This window comes from Camelina sativa, chromosome 20, assembly GCF_000633955.1.
Source record: "Camelina sativa cultivar DH55 chromosome 20, Cs, whole genome shotgun sequence".
NCBI classification, from domain to species: Eukaryota; Viridiplantae; Streptophyta; class Magnoliopsida; order Brassicales; family Brassicaceae; genus Camelina; species Camelina sativa.
The window spans coordinates 2,930,598-2,943,405 of NC_025704.1; the positions used below are offsets into that span (position 1 = coordinate 2,930,598).

The 12,808-nt window shown below is 33.6% G+C and overlaps 5 protein-coding genes across 6 annotated transcripts in view; 4 read left to right on the plus strand and 1 right to left on the minus strand.

The window, feature by feature from the left end:
* The window catches only part of LOC104768918, a 4,103-nt gene extending 3,418 nt beyond the window's left edge, over positions 1-685 (plus strand). The window contains exon 4 of the mRNA XM_019242236.1: positions 46-685. Coding sequence (XP_019097781.1) covers positions 46-156 — 111 coding nt within the window. The 3' untranslated portion in view covers positions 157-685. The remainder of the gene's footprint in view (positions 1-45) is intronic.
* LOC104768919 (protein MALE DISCOVERER 1-like) lies at positions 777-3,265 on the plus strand. Of its 2 annotated transcripts, XM_010493018.1 has the most exons (7): positions 777-1,002; positions 1,088-1,217; positions 1,309-1,380; positions 1,468-2,021; positions 2,109-2,302; positions 2,381-2,513; positions 2,590-3,265. In XM_010493018.1, the coding sequence occupies exons 1-7, from the start codon at positions 897-899 to the stop codon at positions 3,093-3,095; spliced, it is 1,695 nt and encodes a 564-aa protein (XP_010491320.1). In that variant the 5' UTR covers positions 777-896; the 3' UTR covers positions 3,096-3,265. The 2 variants fall into 2 exon arrangements, with proteins under 2 accessions (XP_010491320.1, XP_010491319.1); XM_010493017.1 differs by having other exon boundaries at positions 2,109-2,513.
* On the minus strand, positions 6,668-7,610 carry LOC104768920 (basic leucine zipper 19-like). The gene is made up of 4 exons (XM_010493019.1): positions 7,406-7,610; positions 7,208-7,298; positions 6,993-7,119; positions 6,668-6,909 (listed from the first exon to the last, which is right to left on the minus strand). The coding sequence occupies exons 1-4, from the start codon at positions 7,564-7,566 to the stop codon at positions 6,836-6,838; spliced, it is 453 nt and encodes a 150-aa protein (XP_010491321.1). The 5' UTR covers positions 7,567-7,610; the 3' UTR covers positions 6,668-6,835.
* LOC109131333 (nonsense-mediated mRNA decay protein 2-like) lies at positions 9,377-10,193 on the plus strand. Its single transcript, XM_019242182.1, has one exon. The coding sequence runs from the start codon at positions 9,560-9,562 to the stop codon at positions 10,058-10,060; it is 501 nt and encodes a 166-aa protein (XP_019097727.1). The 5' UTR covers positions 9,377-9,559; the 3' UTR covers positions 10,061-10,193.
* Positions 10,559-12,619, plus strand: LOC104772149. The gene is made up of 13 exons (XM_019241758.1): positions 10,559-10,742; positions 10,824-10,889; positions 10,963-11,131; positions 11,208-11,319; positions 11,401-11,448; positions 11,520-11,584; positions 11,657-11,717; positions 11,801-11,863; positions 11,947-11,994; positions 12,065-12,105; positions 12,215-12,329; positions 12,422-12,478; positions 12,557-12,619. Exons 1-13 carry the CDS (start codon positions 10,559-10,561, stop codon positions 12,617-12,619), a joined length of 1,092 nt encoding a protein of 363 aa, XP_019097303.1.

Sequence of the window (12,808 nt, forward strand, 5' to 3'; positions counted from 1 at the left end):
GTTGGGATTGCAGCGTGCGGGCTAAGACCAGAGATCCCAAAGGAGTGCCCTCAAGTTCTCAGATATCTTATGACCAAATGCTGGAACACTTGCCCCTCTACACGCCTTAACTTCTCACAGATCCACTGCATCTTGCTCCGTGCCATCTCACGGTAATCACTCTCCTCTACGTAGCAATTGGAAGAAGAGTGCCTTTCTTTTTTGAGAAGAAATCTTTAGCAAACCAATAGTTGGGTAACAGCGTAGCTTCACATCAGTATTATATTAAAGTAGCAATGATGATGATTAAGCTGAGACGAGGAAGAAGTGGTTGGTGTATATTTTTGGTTAGATCAGACCGGAAGGTAGAGACTAGAGAGTAACAGATAGGATTGTTTGTACGCCCACTTTTGGCTTTACACTCAAGAATTACATTGTAAATGGGCTCCATTCCTTCCCAAAAATGTATACCTTGACCAAAATGAGTGAACTTTTTACAGGTAAGATTTCAAGTTAGAATAGAACTGTTCAAAATGGCATACAGTAACGATTGTGTACGGATTGGTTCCTTCAAACATTTTATTGTTGCTCATGAAAAGAAAAGAAAAAACCAAAGTCAAGGTTTACTGGGTCAATTTGTAGAGGGGAAGACTTGATCGTGCGTTGCAAATGGTGTTTATCTAAACTAAAGTTGTATTTTACATTTTTCCAACTTGTAAAATATTTCCATGGTTTAAAATTTTTTTATATATACAAGAAAAGGGAGAAACGTCATAATTGTTTTGTTGCTCAAAATAACAACAAATCAAAAGAAACAAAAGAAAATGAAGAAGGTGGGATATAAAAAGGAGCAGCCATTGATTTGTCTTCTTTTCTTGACGACGACTTGAACTGCTCCAACAAAAAAATCCAAAAGGATGAGTTCCGATCAACGGTGGAGACTACTCCGACCAACATTCTCCATCATCTTCCTCTTCTTTCTTCCTCACAATCTCACCTTTGGTCTCTGTTTCAGCACAGATGGTACATAACCTTTTGTTTCATCTTTCTTTCTTTCTGAGTCTATTCAACTATTGACTGGTATGGATCAACTCTGAGTCTTTTGCAGCAATGGCGCTAATGAAATTCAAAGAGAGAATAGAAAGAGACCCGTTTGGAGCTCTGATGAATTGGGGAGAGCTTTCTCATTGTTCTTGGTCCGGTGTTGTCTGTTCACATGATGGAAGAGTTGTCATCTTGTAAGTCATACTCCAAATCAATCCTTCATAAGAGATAAGTTCCTCTTCTAAATCTCACTTTTCTTCCAAATTTGATGTCTTAATAACGTAGAAATTTACGAGATCTCTCCCTACAAGGAACAATTGCACCAGAACTCGGAAACTTAACTCACTTGAAATCCCTGTAAGTAGAAACATCGTTTTCAACACTCCTCAAAACTACACAATAGATACGTATAGCATCTACAACTACCTTGTTCTTTGTTTGCAGTATTCTTAGAAACAATTCATTTTCCGGGATAGTACCTGAGGAGGTAACAGAATTGCAGGAGCTTGAGACCTTGGATTTGTGTGACAACAACTTTGGCCAACCATTTCTCTTCGGTCGCAGGCTTCTTCAGATACCTCCCCCTGGTGGCTTTGATGCAGTTCCCCCGTTACCTTCTCCTTCACCATCGCCTACGGAGGAAGAGGAAGTCCCCATAAATTTTCCTTCCTTCCTTCCCCCTCCTACTGCATCCCAAGCCCCTCCGCGGATGAAACGTGCAAACCCTCCTACTGAAATCCAAGCCAATACCCCAAACCCGCCTCCAGTATTCCCTCCACCAGCTCAGTCTCCACCCCCTCAGCTTTCAGGTGTGCCTCATGATGGCAACAATAAGAGATCTCATAAGACTTACATAATAGTTGGAGTGCTAGTAGGTGTAGTTGGCGTCATGGTTGTATTGGTGATCTTCTTTCTTCTCTGGAACCAAAAGGTAAAAATGATAAAGCCATGGGGGGCAACTGGGAGCAGTGGCCAGCTTCAAGATGTTGTGATTACAGGTATTCATCACTGTTCCCCTTTACTCTAATTCATTAACATAGCAGAGACTGGTGATACTGAGTTTAGTGTATCATTGACTTATGAAGATATTCCTAAGCTGAAGCTATCAGAACTAGAAGCTGCCTGTGAAGATTTCAGTAACATCATAGGCTCCACATCCTCAGACGCAACCATTTACAAAGGCACTCTCTCCACCGGTTCTGAAATCGCCGTTCTAGCAGTCGCATCTGGTTCCCTCCAAGACTGGTCAGTGGATCACGAAACACAGTTCCAAGAGAAGGTAACATCAGAAACCTCCTTCTACACTCTAGTTTTATTTCTACTCTTCTTTAAACACACATACAATCCAACAATGCAGATACAGAGGTTATCTCAAGTGAACCACAAGAACTTCCTCAATGTAATCGGATACTGCCATGAAGATGAACCCTTCAACAGAATGCTAGTTTTCGAATACGCTCCTAACGGATCCCTCTTCGAGCATCTGCACGGTGAGTAGTAAATGCAACTTCTTCAATAAACTCATCCCCATCTCCTTTTTCAACTAAATTTAATAATCTGATGCAGACCAAGACGCAGAGCAGTTGGATTGGCCAATGAGAATGAGAATCGTAATGGGAATTGCTTACTGTGTAGAACATATGCACAATCTAAACCCTAAACCCATCTCACACACCAACCTCAACTCCTCTTCAGTCAACTTGGCAACAGATTACGCAGCTAAAGTCTCAGACTTTACATTCCTCAGCACTACTTCAGTTGAACCCATGACCAACGTTGTTAGCTTCGCCACCCTTCTGCAGGAGATCATCACCGGAAAGATCCCGGATCCGGATTCTTTGCTCCACGACGAAACCAATCCTGTTGCAGACCCGACTTTGGAAAGCTTTCAGGAGGAGGAGGTGATGGAGAAGATGTGGGAAGTGGTTAGAGAGTGTTTGAATCAGAAGATGGAAATGAAAGAAGTGGTGGTTAAGCTGAGAGATATCACCGGAATAACTGCGGAAGCTGCGTTGCCGAGTCGATCTCCGGCGTGGTGGGCGGAACTGGAGATCATATCCACCGAAGTGTAGATATATATATCAATTGCACAGTAATGTAATGTATCATCTCTTGTCTCTCTTTCTCTCTGCAAATTGAAGTCTAAAGATTATTTTTTTCCTTTTTCTGGGTTTTGTTTGGATCAATATTTAGACAAAATTTGTGTTTTGAAACCTTAATCATGTAGTAGTAGTTCTTGTCTGCAGAATCTTGTTGTCACGGCCACGCCTTAAAAACGACAAGAAGTTGAGCTATATTTTATAAAAACAACAAATATTTATATCCCTGGACTCACTCTGTTCTGGCCCCGTTAATAATAGGCCCGGCCCATTATACAAACGACAAGTATTATTTTTTATTTTTTATTAAATGACAATATTTTTTTGGGAAAAATGTCATTAAAATTATGAACTTTCAAATTTTGGTCATTTAAATCATGAACTTTGTTGTAGGCCATTTAAAACATCAACTTTTGTTGTTTAATTTTTTTAAACATGAAGTTTCGTTGACCAAGCCAAAAAAGACATGACGTTAAATCTGATAATTGACCAACTAACAGATGTTATTGTGCCGTTAATCACTCCGTTACTGACAAAACGGTGTCGTTTTAATAGAAATTTTAATTCGAAAAATGTCATTTAAACCATAAACTTTTAAATATAGGCCATTTAAACCATGAACTTGTAAATCTATGTCATTAAAACCATGAAATTGTAAATTTATTTCATTTAAACCATGAAATTTCAAATTAATGTCATTTAAACTATAATACATGAAAAAGGCGATCAATCCTTCAAACTCTAGTGTAGTGTCTTAAAACAAGCTGATCAATCCTTCAAACTCTAGTGTAGTGTTCTAATAAATGAAAAAGTCTCAAGACAAAAAAAAAAAGCCCCAAATTACATGACAAAGATCGAAAAAGAAGGATGAATTGATGTTCTTTTTTATTTTTCTTATAATCGCATCATGTGGCAGAGTCGAAAAAAGAAGAGAGAAACTAAAGTAGGTTAAACGGTTTAGCTGGTTAGGCTTATATACTTCTGCGGTTTCTAATAAACCAATCGGTCCGATTACCAAACCAAAACCGAACCAAAATCTGATTATCCAAATCAATTGCGCCGAACGGTTAGGCTTTCTCTCTTTGGTTTGCTTCGATAACCAAAATTTTCAGGTTGTTCATGGTTTAAATGATATAAATTTGAAATTTCATTGTTTAAATGAAATAGATTTACAAGTTCATGGTTTAAATGGCCTATATTTAAAAGTTCATGATTTAAATGACATTTTTCAAATTTAAACTTCCATTAAAACGACGTCGTTTTGTCAATAACGGAGTGACTAACGGCATAGTAACGTCTGTTAGTTGGTCAATTATCGGATTTAACGTCATGTCTTTTTTGGCTTGGTCAACGAAACTTCATGTTTAAAAAAGCTAAATAACACAAGTTGATGTTTTAAATGGCCTACAACAAAGTTCATGATTTAAATGGCCAAAATTTGAAAGTTCATGATTTTAATGACATTTTTCCCATATTTTTTTAGGTAGGAGTGACACTTTTCTGGCCCCGTTATTAATAATAGACCTGTTTTATCTACTCCTAGTATATTGGCACAAGTGACAGAGAGAACTCGCATACAAGAAGCTGGGCACTTAGATGCAGGTTAATACAACTATGCGCAATAAATCTTATTTCAAATTTTGTTTAATATATTTAATATTTCAAATTTTGTAAAATTTGGTGCAACCGCACAATTTATTTCGAATTTTGTTTAATATGTTTAATATTTCGAATTTTGTAAAATATGTTTACTATTCCAAATTTTGTAAAATATGTTTAATATTTCAAATTTTGTAAAATTTTATTGTTTTCTATTTTATGTAATATAAAAAATTTTAAAAATATTTTCTATTTTATGTAATATAAAAAAAAAAATTTGTCATTTTAGATTATTAAAGTTTGATAATTCATAAACATAAATAAAAAAAAAATTAATTATTTAAATGATTGAGCAACCTTCTTGGAGTTCTCTAGTGAAATGATGATTTTTCTTAAGTTTTCTTAGGGTTACTTTAATTAGTTTAGTATTAATTATATATTTATTTAATGTTTGAGTAATTTAGGAGGGTTGTTGGAGTGGAGATGGTCTAAGACAATTCGAATACATTTTCTCATGATTTACTAATATGTTTTTATAAAAAAAGTTCTTATTTTTCGTGTGTTTGGGAAAACATAATTACATAAAGCAGATATAACTCTAAAATTAAAAAAAAAATAATAGAAATTGGAAGTGTTTGAAAACGCCAATTTTGAATTCAATAAATCTAAAATGTACATACAAATTCAAATAAGATAAAATAAGCAATGCATATAAATCTTCTATTTTGCTAAAAGTTAACGTATTTTATGGAAATTATAAATGTACTAGATTAGGACACGTGGTAGAGCACAGATTGAAATTCATTTTATTTATGTGATTGTTTTTAAAAATTATTGTGAATAAAACATTATGCAATAAAATCATCTGCTAAATATGAGAACTTGAATTTTTTTTTTGAGATTTTGTTGCTAGTATTATCGAACATCACTCTTAATCCGCAAAAAAGTGATTAATTTTTGAGATTTTGTTGTCTATATATGGTTAACAAAATATTCTGTGCAGATTTTATTTTATTTTTTTGGAATATCCTTTTTAAGAGGATCTGAAATCGAGATTTGACTAATGGTTAAAACTCATATAACCTATAACCTATCAAATAACTAATCTTATAACTCATATTATATAGTTTACACAAAAAAAAGTTGTGTACTTCTATTTTATTATATAGGGGATATACATATTTTGTTTAACCGTTTTTTTATTTTGTTTGTCAGCTTTAAATCTAATAAATTTAAAATTAGGACTTTCCTACACCAATAAAAACTACAACGAATATGTGTATGCATGTCAATCATTATATTACTGTTTGCTTAGCTTTTTTTTCTTTCTGTTGAATTGGTTTTAAATATTTTGAATCCAAAATTGACATTTTTCTACACCAATAAATGTTTTTGACACTTATGATAACGTTTTTTTTTTGTGCATGAAAAAATCATGAAGCAAATACGACAAAAAAAAGAAAAATAATTAATTAGAAATTGGAACTGTAGGAAAATGATAATTTTGAATTCAATAAATTTAAATTCGACATACAGAACAAAATAAGGTCAAATAACATATGCATATACCTTTACTATTTTGCTAAAAGTTGGAGTACTTTTTGGAAATTATATTTGTACCTGCATATTTTACTTAACTGTTTACTTAATTTTTTATGTCAGCTTTAAATATATATATATAATTTTTTAAAAAATACTAGTTCAAAAACGTGAATCATTATATAACCGTTTGTTTAACCTCTTTGCTAATTATGTTTTAAATATATTTGAACTCAAAGTTGGCATTTTCTACATCAATAAAAAATGATAAATCACTAGTACGTTAATATTTTTGTTTAAGTTTTTGTTCATTAATTTTGCACTCATTGTTGACCAAAAAAAAAACTTTGCACTTATTTTTATGTTTTAATTAGTTTTCATAATTAAGAAATATATTGACAGGAAATAGATAATTCAAACTGAAATTAATACTCGAAACAAATGCATACTGATTTGACATGTTTTTGATGACTGAAAAACTGAAACAAATGAAATTACAAACAACAAAAGAGACGAAAAGCAACAATTCTTAATGAACCAAATCGAAGAAATGAGAGAGGAGTTTTTCAAATCAACTAAGTACTACTGGTGGGCGGAGCCATGCTCTTCTTCAACCTTTGTATCTCCGCTTTATACATGTTAGTAATACCTATTAATTAGCATCATAATATTGTTAATATGAAATTCTTAATATATAATTATAATTAATTGTCATGTATATAATTAATGTACCGTCGTTGTTGAGATAATCTTGAAGTCGAGCAGAGATAGCCTCCTTTAGCTGTTTTTTTTCATTTTCTAGACGTTGCTTCTCTTCAATCGCTATCTTTACTTTCGCACGCATCACATTCACCGCCATCTGCATATACACAAGAATTATGAAGTAGTACTAATAGTATATATGTGAAATTAATTAAGAAGATGTATATATATATATATATGTATACTTGGAGCTCCATGGATCCCTTTACTAGAGTTTTAACATATTGAAGCTTCTTCCACCTTGACTTATGAGCCGAAACACGGTTTGCAATTATCCTACATATAATTACATACAAAAACGTATTAAAGACAATTGGGATTTCATACATATATATGTATATATATATATATATATATATCAATATGAAGGTAGATCTTGTAACTGTTTGAGCTTCTGAGGATCGGTAGCAGGATCAATATTATGACGCATATGAATGGTGAAGCCTGGCTCAAGTTCGTATTGGACTAAAACACTTTTCTTCTCTCCTACTTGGTTATCACTTTGGGGTATTCCAGACGACGTTTCAACCACATGAAAGCTCATGGAGTAAATTTTGTAGTAAAGTTTGAGTAATTTGTTAAGCTTTATTCTAGATTTCTTCTAGTTATTAGAAGACTACTGTCGAGTGTTGCTTTTATAGTGACGAGAATATTAATTAAATATCAATTTTGCCCTTCATCTTCTTTATGTATCTTGATTTTAATGTTTTAAGAATATATTTGACCAATGCATTTTTGCCACATGTTAAAACTTTATGCTTAACAAAAATTTCTTTTCTAATAGTATTTTATTATTTCAATTTATACCTAATACATTTATTCTAAAACTCGGTATAGGCGGCCATATAAGTGGTGAAGCCTAGCTCAAGTTCATATTGGACTAAAACACTTTTTTCTCTCCTGCTTGGTTATCATTTTGGGGCACTCTAGACGATGTTTCAACCACACGAAAGCTCATAGAATAAGTTTTGTATAAAGTTTGAGTAATTTGTTAGCCTTATTCTAAATTTTTCTAGTTATGAGAAGATTACTATTGTCAAGTATTGTTTTTATAGTGACGAAAATATTAATTAAATATTAATTTTGCCCTCCATTTTCTTTATGTATCTTAATTTTTACTGTTTTAAGAACATATCTGACCAATGCATTTTTGCCACATGTTAAAACTTTATCCTTAACAAATTTTTCTTTTCTAATATTTTATTATTGTAAACTACATTTATTCTAAAACTCGGCCTAAACGGCCATATAAATGGTATTCTCTACGGTGGTTGGTCGATGCGAGTTTGAACTATCCGGTTATTAAATTGATGAAACTATCAAACTACTTTTTTTTGCTTAGGTAGATTAGCATTGAATATCTAGCTATAAAACAAGAAATAAATTTGAGTAATTCACCCATAAAACAATTTAAAATATGATTAGAAGTTTAAAGAAAAAAATGTGTTACACTAATCACTGTAATTACTGTAATTAAGGTTTTCTTCGTGAAGCCTATTAAGAACAGTCATTGTTGACAAAAAAAAAAAGTCATTTAGGAGAGAAATTATACTTTTTTTTTTTTTAATTAGGAGAGAAATTATACTTTTGCTTTCAGTTTAAATGAAAAGTAGCCGAAATTATGTTTGTAGATTAGAGCTTTGGTTTTCTTCATTACATGCAAGGAAAATTTTATGAGAAAATTTTCATAAATGGTATTTATATCTACCTAAAAATTGAAAAGTACCCTCGATTAATTTATGATAAATCTCTCATTTCTTCGCTTGGTCCAAAAAAAAATTTTATGACTTTTGACTATAGTATATTATATGAGATGGATTATGTCATGCATAATATGGGCTATAAAGTTCTAAGTATATGCTAATGAAATAATTTATAGTCTAAGGAAAATTAAGATAACGATTAGGTAATGTGGTTAATATAGAAAAATCATCAAGTACGTAGTTTTCACCGAAATTTCATTCTATGTACCCGGAAGTAAAAAAGAGCACACTTCTTCTTAATTAGATGGTTTAGTAATTATCCAATTTCAGAGAACCTTCTGCCTGACTTGGAAAGCCTAAACGAGGATGATGGTAATGGATGACATGTACATGATGCTAATATCCATGTGACAGTACAATGCCCAAGAAAGCCTTTTGGTTTAATTTTATTTGTTTACAGGATAAACAAATAAAAGTTGCTCACATGATGGATGAACAGTTGCCAAGTAACTTCACTAGCTACAAAAATTATTAATTTAAACAGGTTTGGAATATTACATTGAAGCTTCACTTTATAGAATAGATATATTTCAACGACCCCAACACTCATTTCTACTTTATGTCTATCTAACAAAGCTTTCTATCCACACCTCTCATTGCCACAAAGCTTCTCATGTCATTAAAACTTCTCGCACACACTTTTCCCTCTTTATAAAATACCGCCAAAAGCTCTGTTCTATCACAAAACAGAATTAACTACCAACTTCTTCTTCTTCTTCTTCTTCTATATTTCTCAATATTTTCTAATTTCTCTTTTTTCCTTAGGCTGCAAAGATGTTGGACATAGCGTTTGAATTGATTGGAGAAGCCACTTCGAATTCGCTTCTCATGTTCTGTTTCTGCAACCTCATTATTGTCATGATCTTCACCGGTTCATCAAAACCTGGTTCGATGGGTTCACAAGATCCCACGTTTGTTACCCCTGTCAGCTACGATATGTGCTACATTGCTTCTCATGATCATGATGATGAAGCTATGACTATAGCTGCTGCTGTTCCATGTGCACAAGATGAGCCGTTGATCGATGACTCAAGTTCTGACGAAGAAGAGGACATAGAAATCAGCCATTGCTATGCTGATGATGATAGTGATGATGATGATGATGATGATGATGATGATAGTGATGAGGATGAGGATGAGGATGAGAACAAAGAGGCAGAGGTTGAAGAGGAGGAAGGAGATGATGATCTGAGAACGAGGGTAGAAGAGTTTATAGCAAAAATTAACAATGAATGGAGGCACGAGAAGCTTAGGGCTTTGAATTTAGTTTATTGATGGATTAAGAAATTTCTAACCGTTTGCAATGTTTTTGTTTGGATATGTACATGTTTTTTTTTACAACATCATTTTTTTTTCGCAGTGGATGTATTTTCTAAAGATGGTCAATCAAATGTGTTTAAAAACAAAAAAAAAAAAAATTGGATCTTCAAAAACAAATAATTGTTTCTTTACTTTCTGCAAAAAGCTTGTAAATGATTCCTCTTTCACATGAAAAAAAAAATGTCTAAAAGGTAAAAAAAACTATGCACTTGGAAATTCATAGTATATATAAATAAAAAAACAATAATGCTTACTTGAAAACTAATCATTAGTAATTAAAACAAATATAGATACTAGTAGTTACTTAGTTAAACTAACTTTGTATATTTAGCCAACAACATCCCCCGTCGTTTCGTAACAGGACGATCTAAATTTGCTCATCTATGGAGAGAGAGAGAGAGAGAACAAAATCACGAATTGATGTTTTATTCTGATTGAAAGATCGATCTTTAGATGTTCTTCCCCGAGACAATGGATCCGGAAACAATAGATATCTTTGTACAAGAAGATATCTCCGTTGAGGAATTCGATATTGATTTCGAATTCGACGCACCTCGATTCTACGACTTCTCCAAACCGGAACTCGATTCAGAAACAGAGCTCTGGTTTGAATCCGCTGGAAACTATCCTCCTTCACGTACGATCTTTTCTTTTTATGTGCATGAGGACAAAAAAAAAAGACTCTGTTTCCTGATAATGTTTATGTCTTTTGTCTCAGCATTTAGCCTAACGTTGAGCTCCAGATACGAAGATATCCCTAAACCTATCTCAGATCAATACAACGGTATCATGTTATGTTGCAATTTCCTGTCTTAGGTTTGTTTTCTTGCAACTCAAGGTTTTGCTATGGTTGTTAGGGTTCATATATTACAACCAAGCTGCTAAAGCTGTTCCCAATGCGACGCTCAAGTCTAGAACCAAACCTTTTTTACGAAAGAACTCAACTTTGACGAGACCCACTGCTTCTTTATTGGCAAGACAGAACAAACAACCTCTCGATACTTACTCTGTTCGGCTTCTCACAAGGTATATAACATTAGTCCTCTTCATCAGCCTTGTTTTTTTGTTTTCTCTTAGCTTCGACTGATTTGATTTTACATAGATGTCAGAGATCATTAGGAAATTTGGATGAGAAGTTCTCCTCTCTCTTATACTCTATGCCTCAAACCCAAGATAACAAAAGGCAAAAACTCGAAACTGGCTTCTCGCGCAAGGTGCTCTCAAACATCATCTAAACTCACTATTCTCAGCTCAATTTGTTTTGGAACTAATCTTCTTGTTGATTTTTGAAGTAGGTATCTCGGCTGGACCAAACTCCTTTTGTACATAAGGTTCCAAGGAAGGTAATACACGTTGAGATTAAAAATTCATTGTATCATCATCTTTGTGTATCTTATATTTGTTGTGTTTACAGGGGTCCAAAGTCACTATTCCAAAGGAACCTAACCTCAAGACTGCTCAAAGGGCTTCAAGACACAGGTAAGGACTCTTAAGATGTTTAGGTTCCTTTAATGGCATGTTTACTATATCTCTGGTATGATTCTCTTTCAGGTTTAAGGCTAAGTCAGCACCAGAGCAGATCGCAAAATTCAGCTCCACTATGAATAAAAAAGTGCGTGTGTGCCTGCTTCTTTTTATGATTCTTTCACTGCCACCAACTCAGAAGCAGTAACAGACACAAACCTTTGTTTGCAGGTTCAAGAAACTTCTTCACCATCTTTGCCTAAAAAAAATACGCCTCACCCCCAAGATTTACAGGTCTAGATCTTCTAAAGGACAATTTGAAACTCTTTATCAAACCATAAATATACCAGCATTTTACATTCTTTCTTTTGTTTCAGGCATTTCATTTAAGAACATCTCTTAGAGCAAGGGAACGCTCTGCCAGTGTAAGTCTCATTTGTGCTAGCTGTTTGTTGATTCTCATCTCTCTAACTACAGTAATGCTTCTCATTGCAGGCGAAAAATGCACCAACGGATGATCCTATTCACTCTTTAACGTTAGTCCATAAGCCTTTTATAAATCCCCATTTATAATGTCCTTCTTCTCTTCCATGAACTTAAACTAAAATAAAGACTTCTCAGAATGTTCTTTCCCGTATTAAGCAGTTCAAAGTCCCATGGTTCCAGGAAGGGTAGGAGAGTCAAGGAATCTCGTAGGTCAAAGACAAATTGTCAAGTTTATGAATCTAAGATTTGCCCTCTAGACTCAAAGGTGATGCAGGTTTCCTCCTTCCACTAGTACTAGAATCAATGGAAGGTCATTAATGGACAATAAGAAAATGAAAACTCACAAACCTCCTCTTTTCTTGATAGACATCAAGCAAATGCGGTGAAGCAATCGACATCAAACATGAAAACAATTTACTAAGGGTAAGTCACTTATACTGCAGACTGCAGTTTGTTCTTGAAACTGTTACAATGTGCTCATGGATCATGTGATATCTGTAGATGAAATATCAGTTATATTTCCCGACTAAGACCGAGTTTTTTTTGTTCATTGAAGGAATTTGAAGTTCCAAAGGACACAATTTTTCGATATGAACCCTTTATTGAATCTCTCAGCAAAGTAAGCGCTCATCATCTTTAAAATTGCATATAATTTCTTTCATATTGGTTACCAATATTAACAATGTTACCATTCATTACAGCTATGTCTCACTTCAAATACTGACTCAGTCGCGGTACTTTTAGATTAGTTGC

Bases quoted from the DNA above. Each gene is read 5' to 3' on its own strand.
- LOC109131333 (XM_019242182.1), top strand. From the start codon at position 9,560: ATGTTGGACATAGCGTTTGAATTGATTGGAGAAGCCACTTCGAATTCG.
- LOC104768920 (XM_010493019.1), bottom strand. From the start codon at position 7,566: ATGAGCTTTCATGTGGTTGAAACGTCGTCTGGAATACCCCAAAGTGAT. The intron at 7,120-7,207 runs GTATACATATAT...GTGTATATGCAG, and splicing joins AGGGATCCATGGAGCTCCAA to ATGGCGGTGAATGTGATGCG. The intron at 6,910-6,992 runs GTACATTAATTA...GCTAATTAATAG, and splicing joins AGATTATCTCAACAACGACG to GTATTACTAACATGTATAAA.
- LOC104768919 (XM_010493017.1), top strand. From the start codon at position 897: ATGAGTTCCGATCAACGGTGGAGACTACTCCGACCAACATTCTCCATC. The intron at 1,003-1,087 runs GTACATAACCTT...AGTCTTTTGCAG, and splicing joins TCTCTGTTTCAGCACAGATG to CAATGGCGCTAATGAAATTC. The intron at 1,381-1,467 runs GTAAGTAGAAAC...CTTTGTTTGCAG, and splicing joins TTAACTCACTTGAAATCCCT to TATTCTTAGAAACAATTCAT.
- LOC104772149 (XM_019241758.1), top strand. From the start codon at position 10,559: ATGTTCTTCCCCGAGACAATGGATCCGGAAACAATAGATATCTTTGTA. The intron at 11,585-11,656 runs GTAAGGACTCTT...ATTCTCTTTCAG, and splicing joins CAAAGGGCTTCAAGACACAG to GTTTAAGGCTAAGTCAGCAC. The intron at 11,995-12,064 runs GTAAGTCTCATT...TTCTCATTGCAG, and splicing joins CAAGGGAACGCTCTGCCAGT to GCGAAAAATGCACCAACGGA.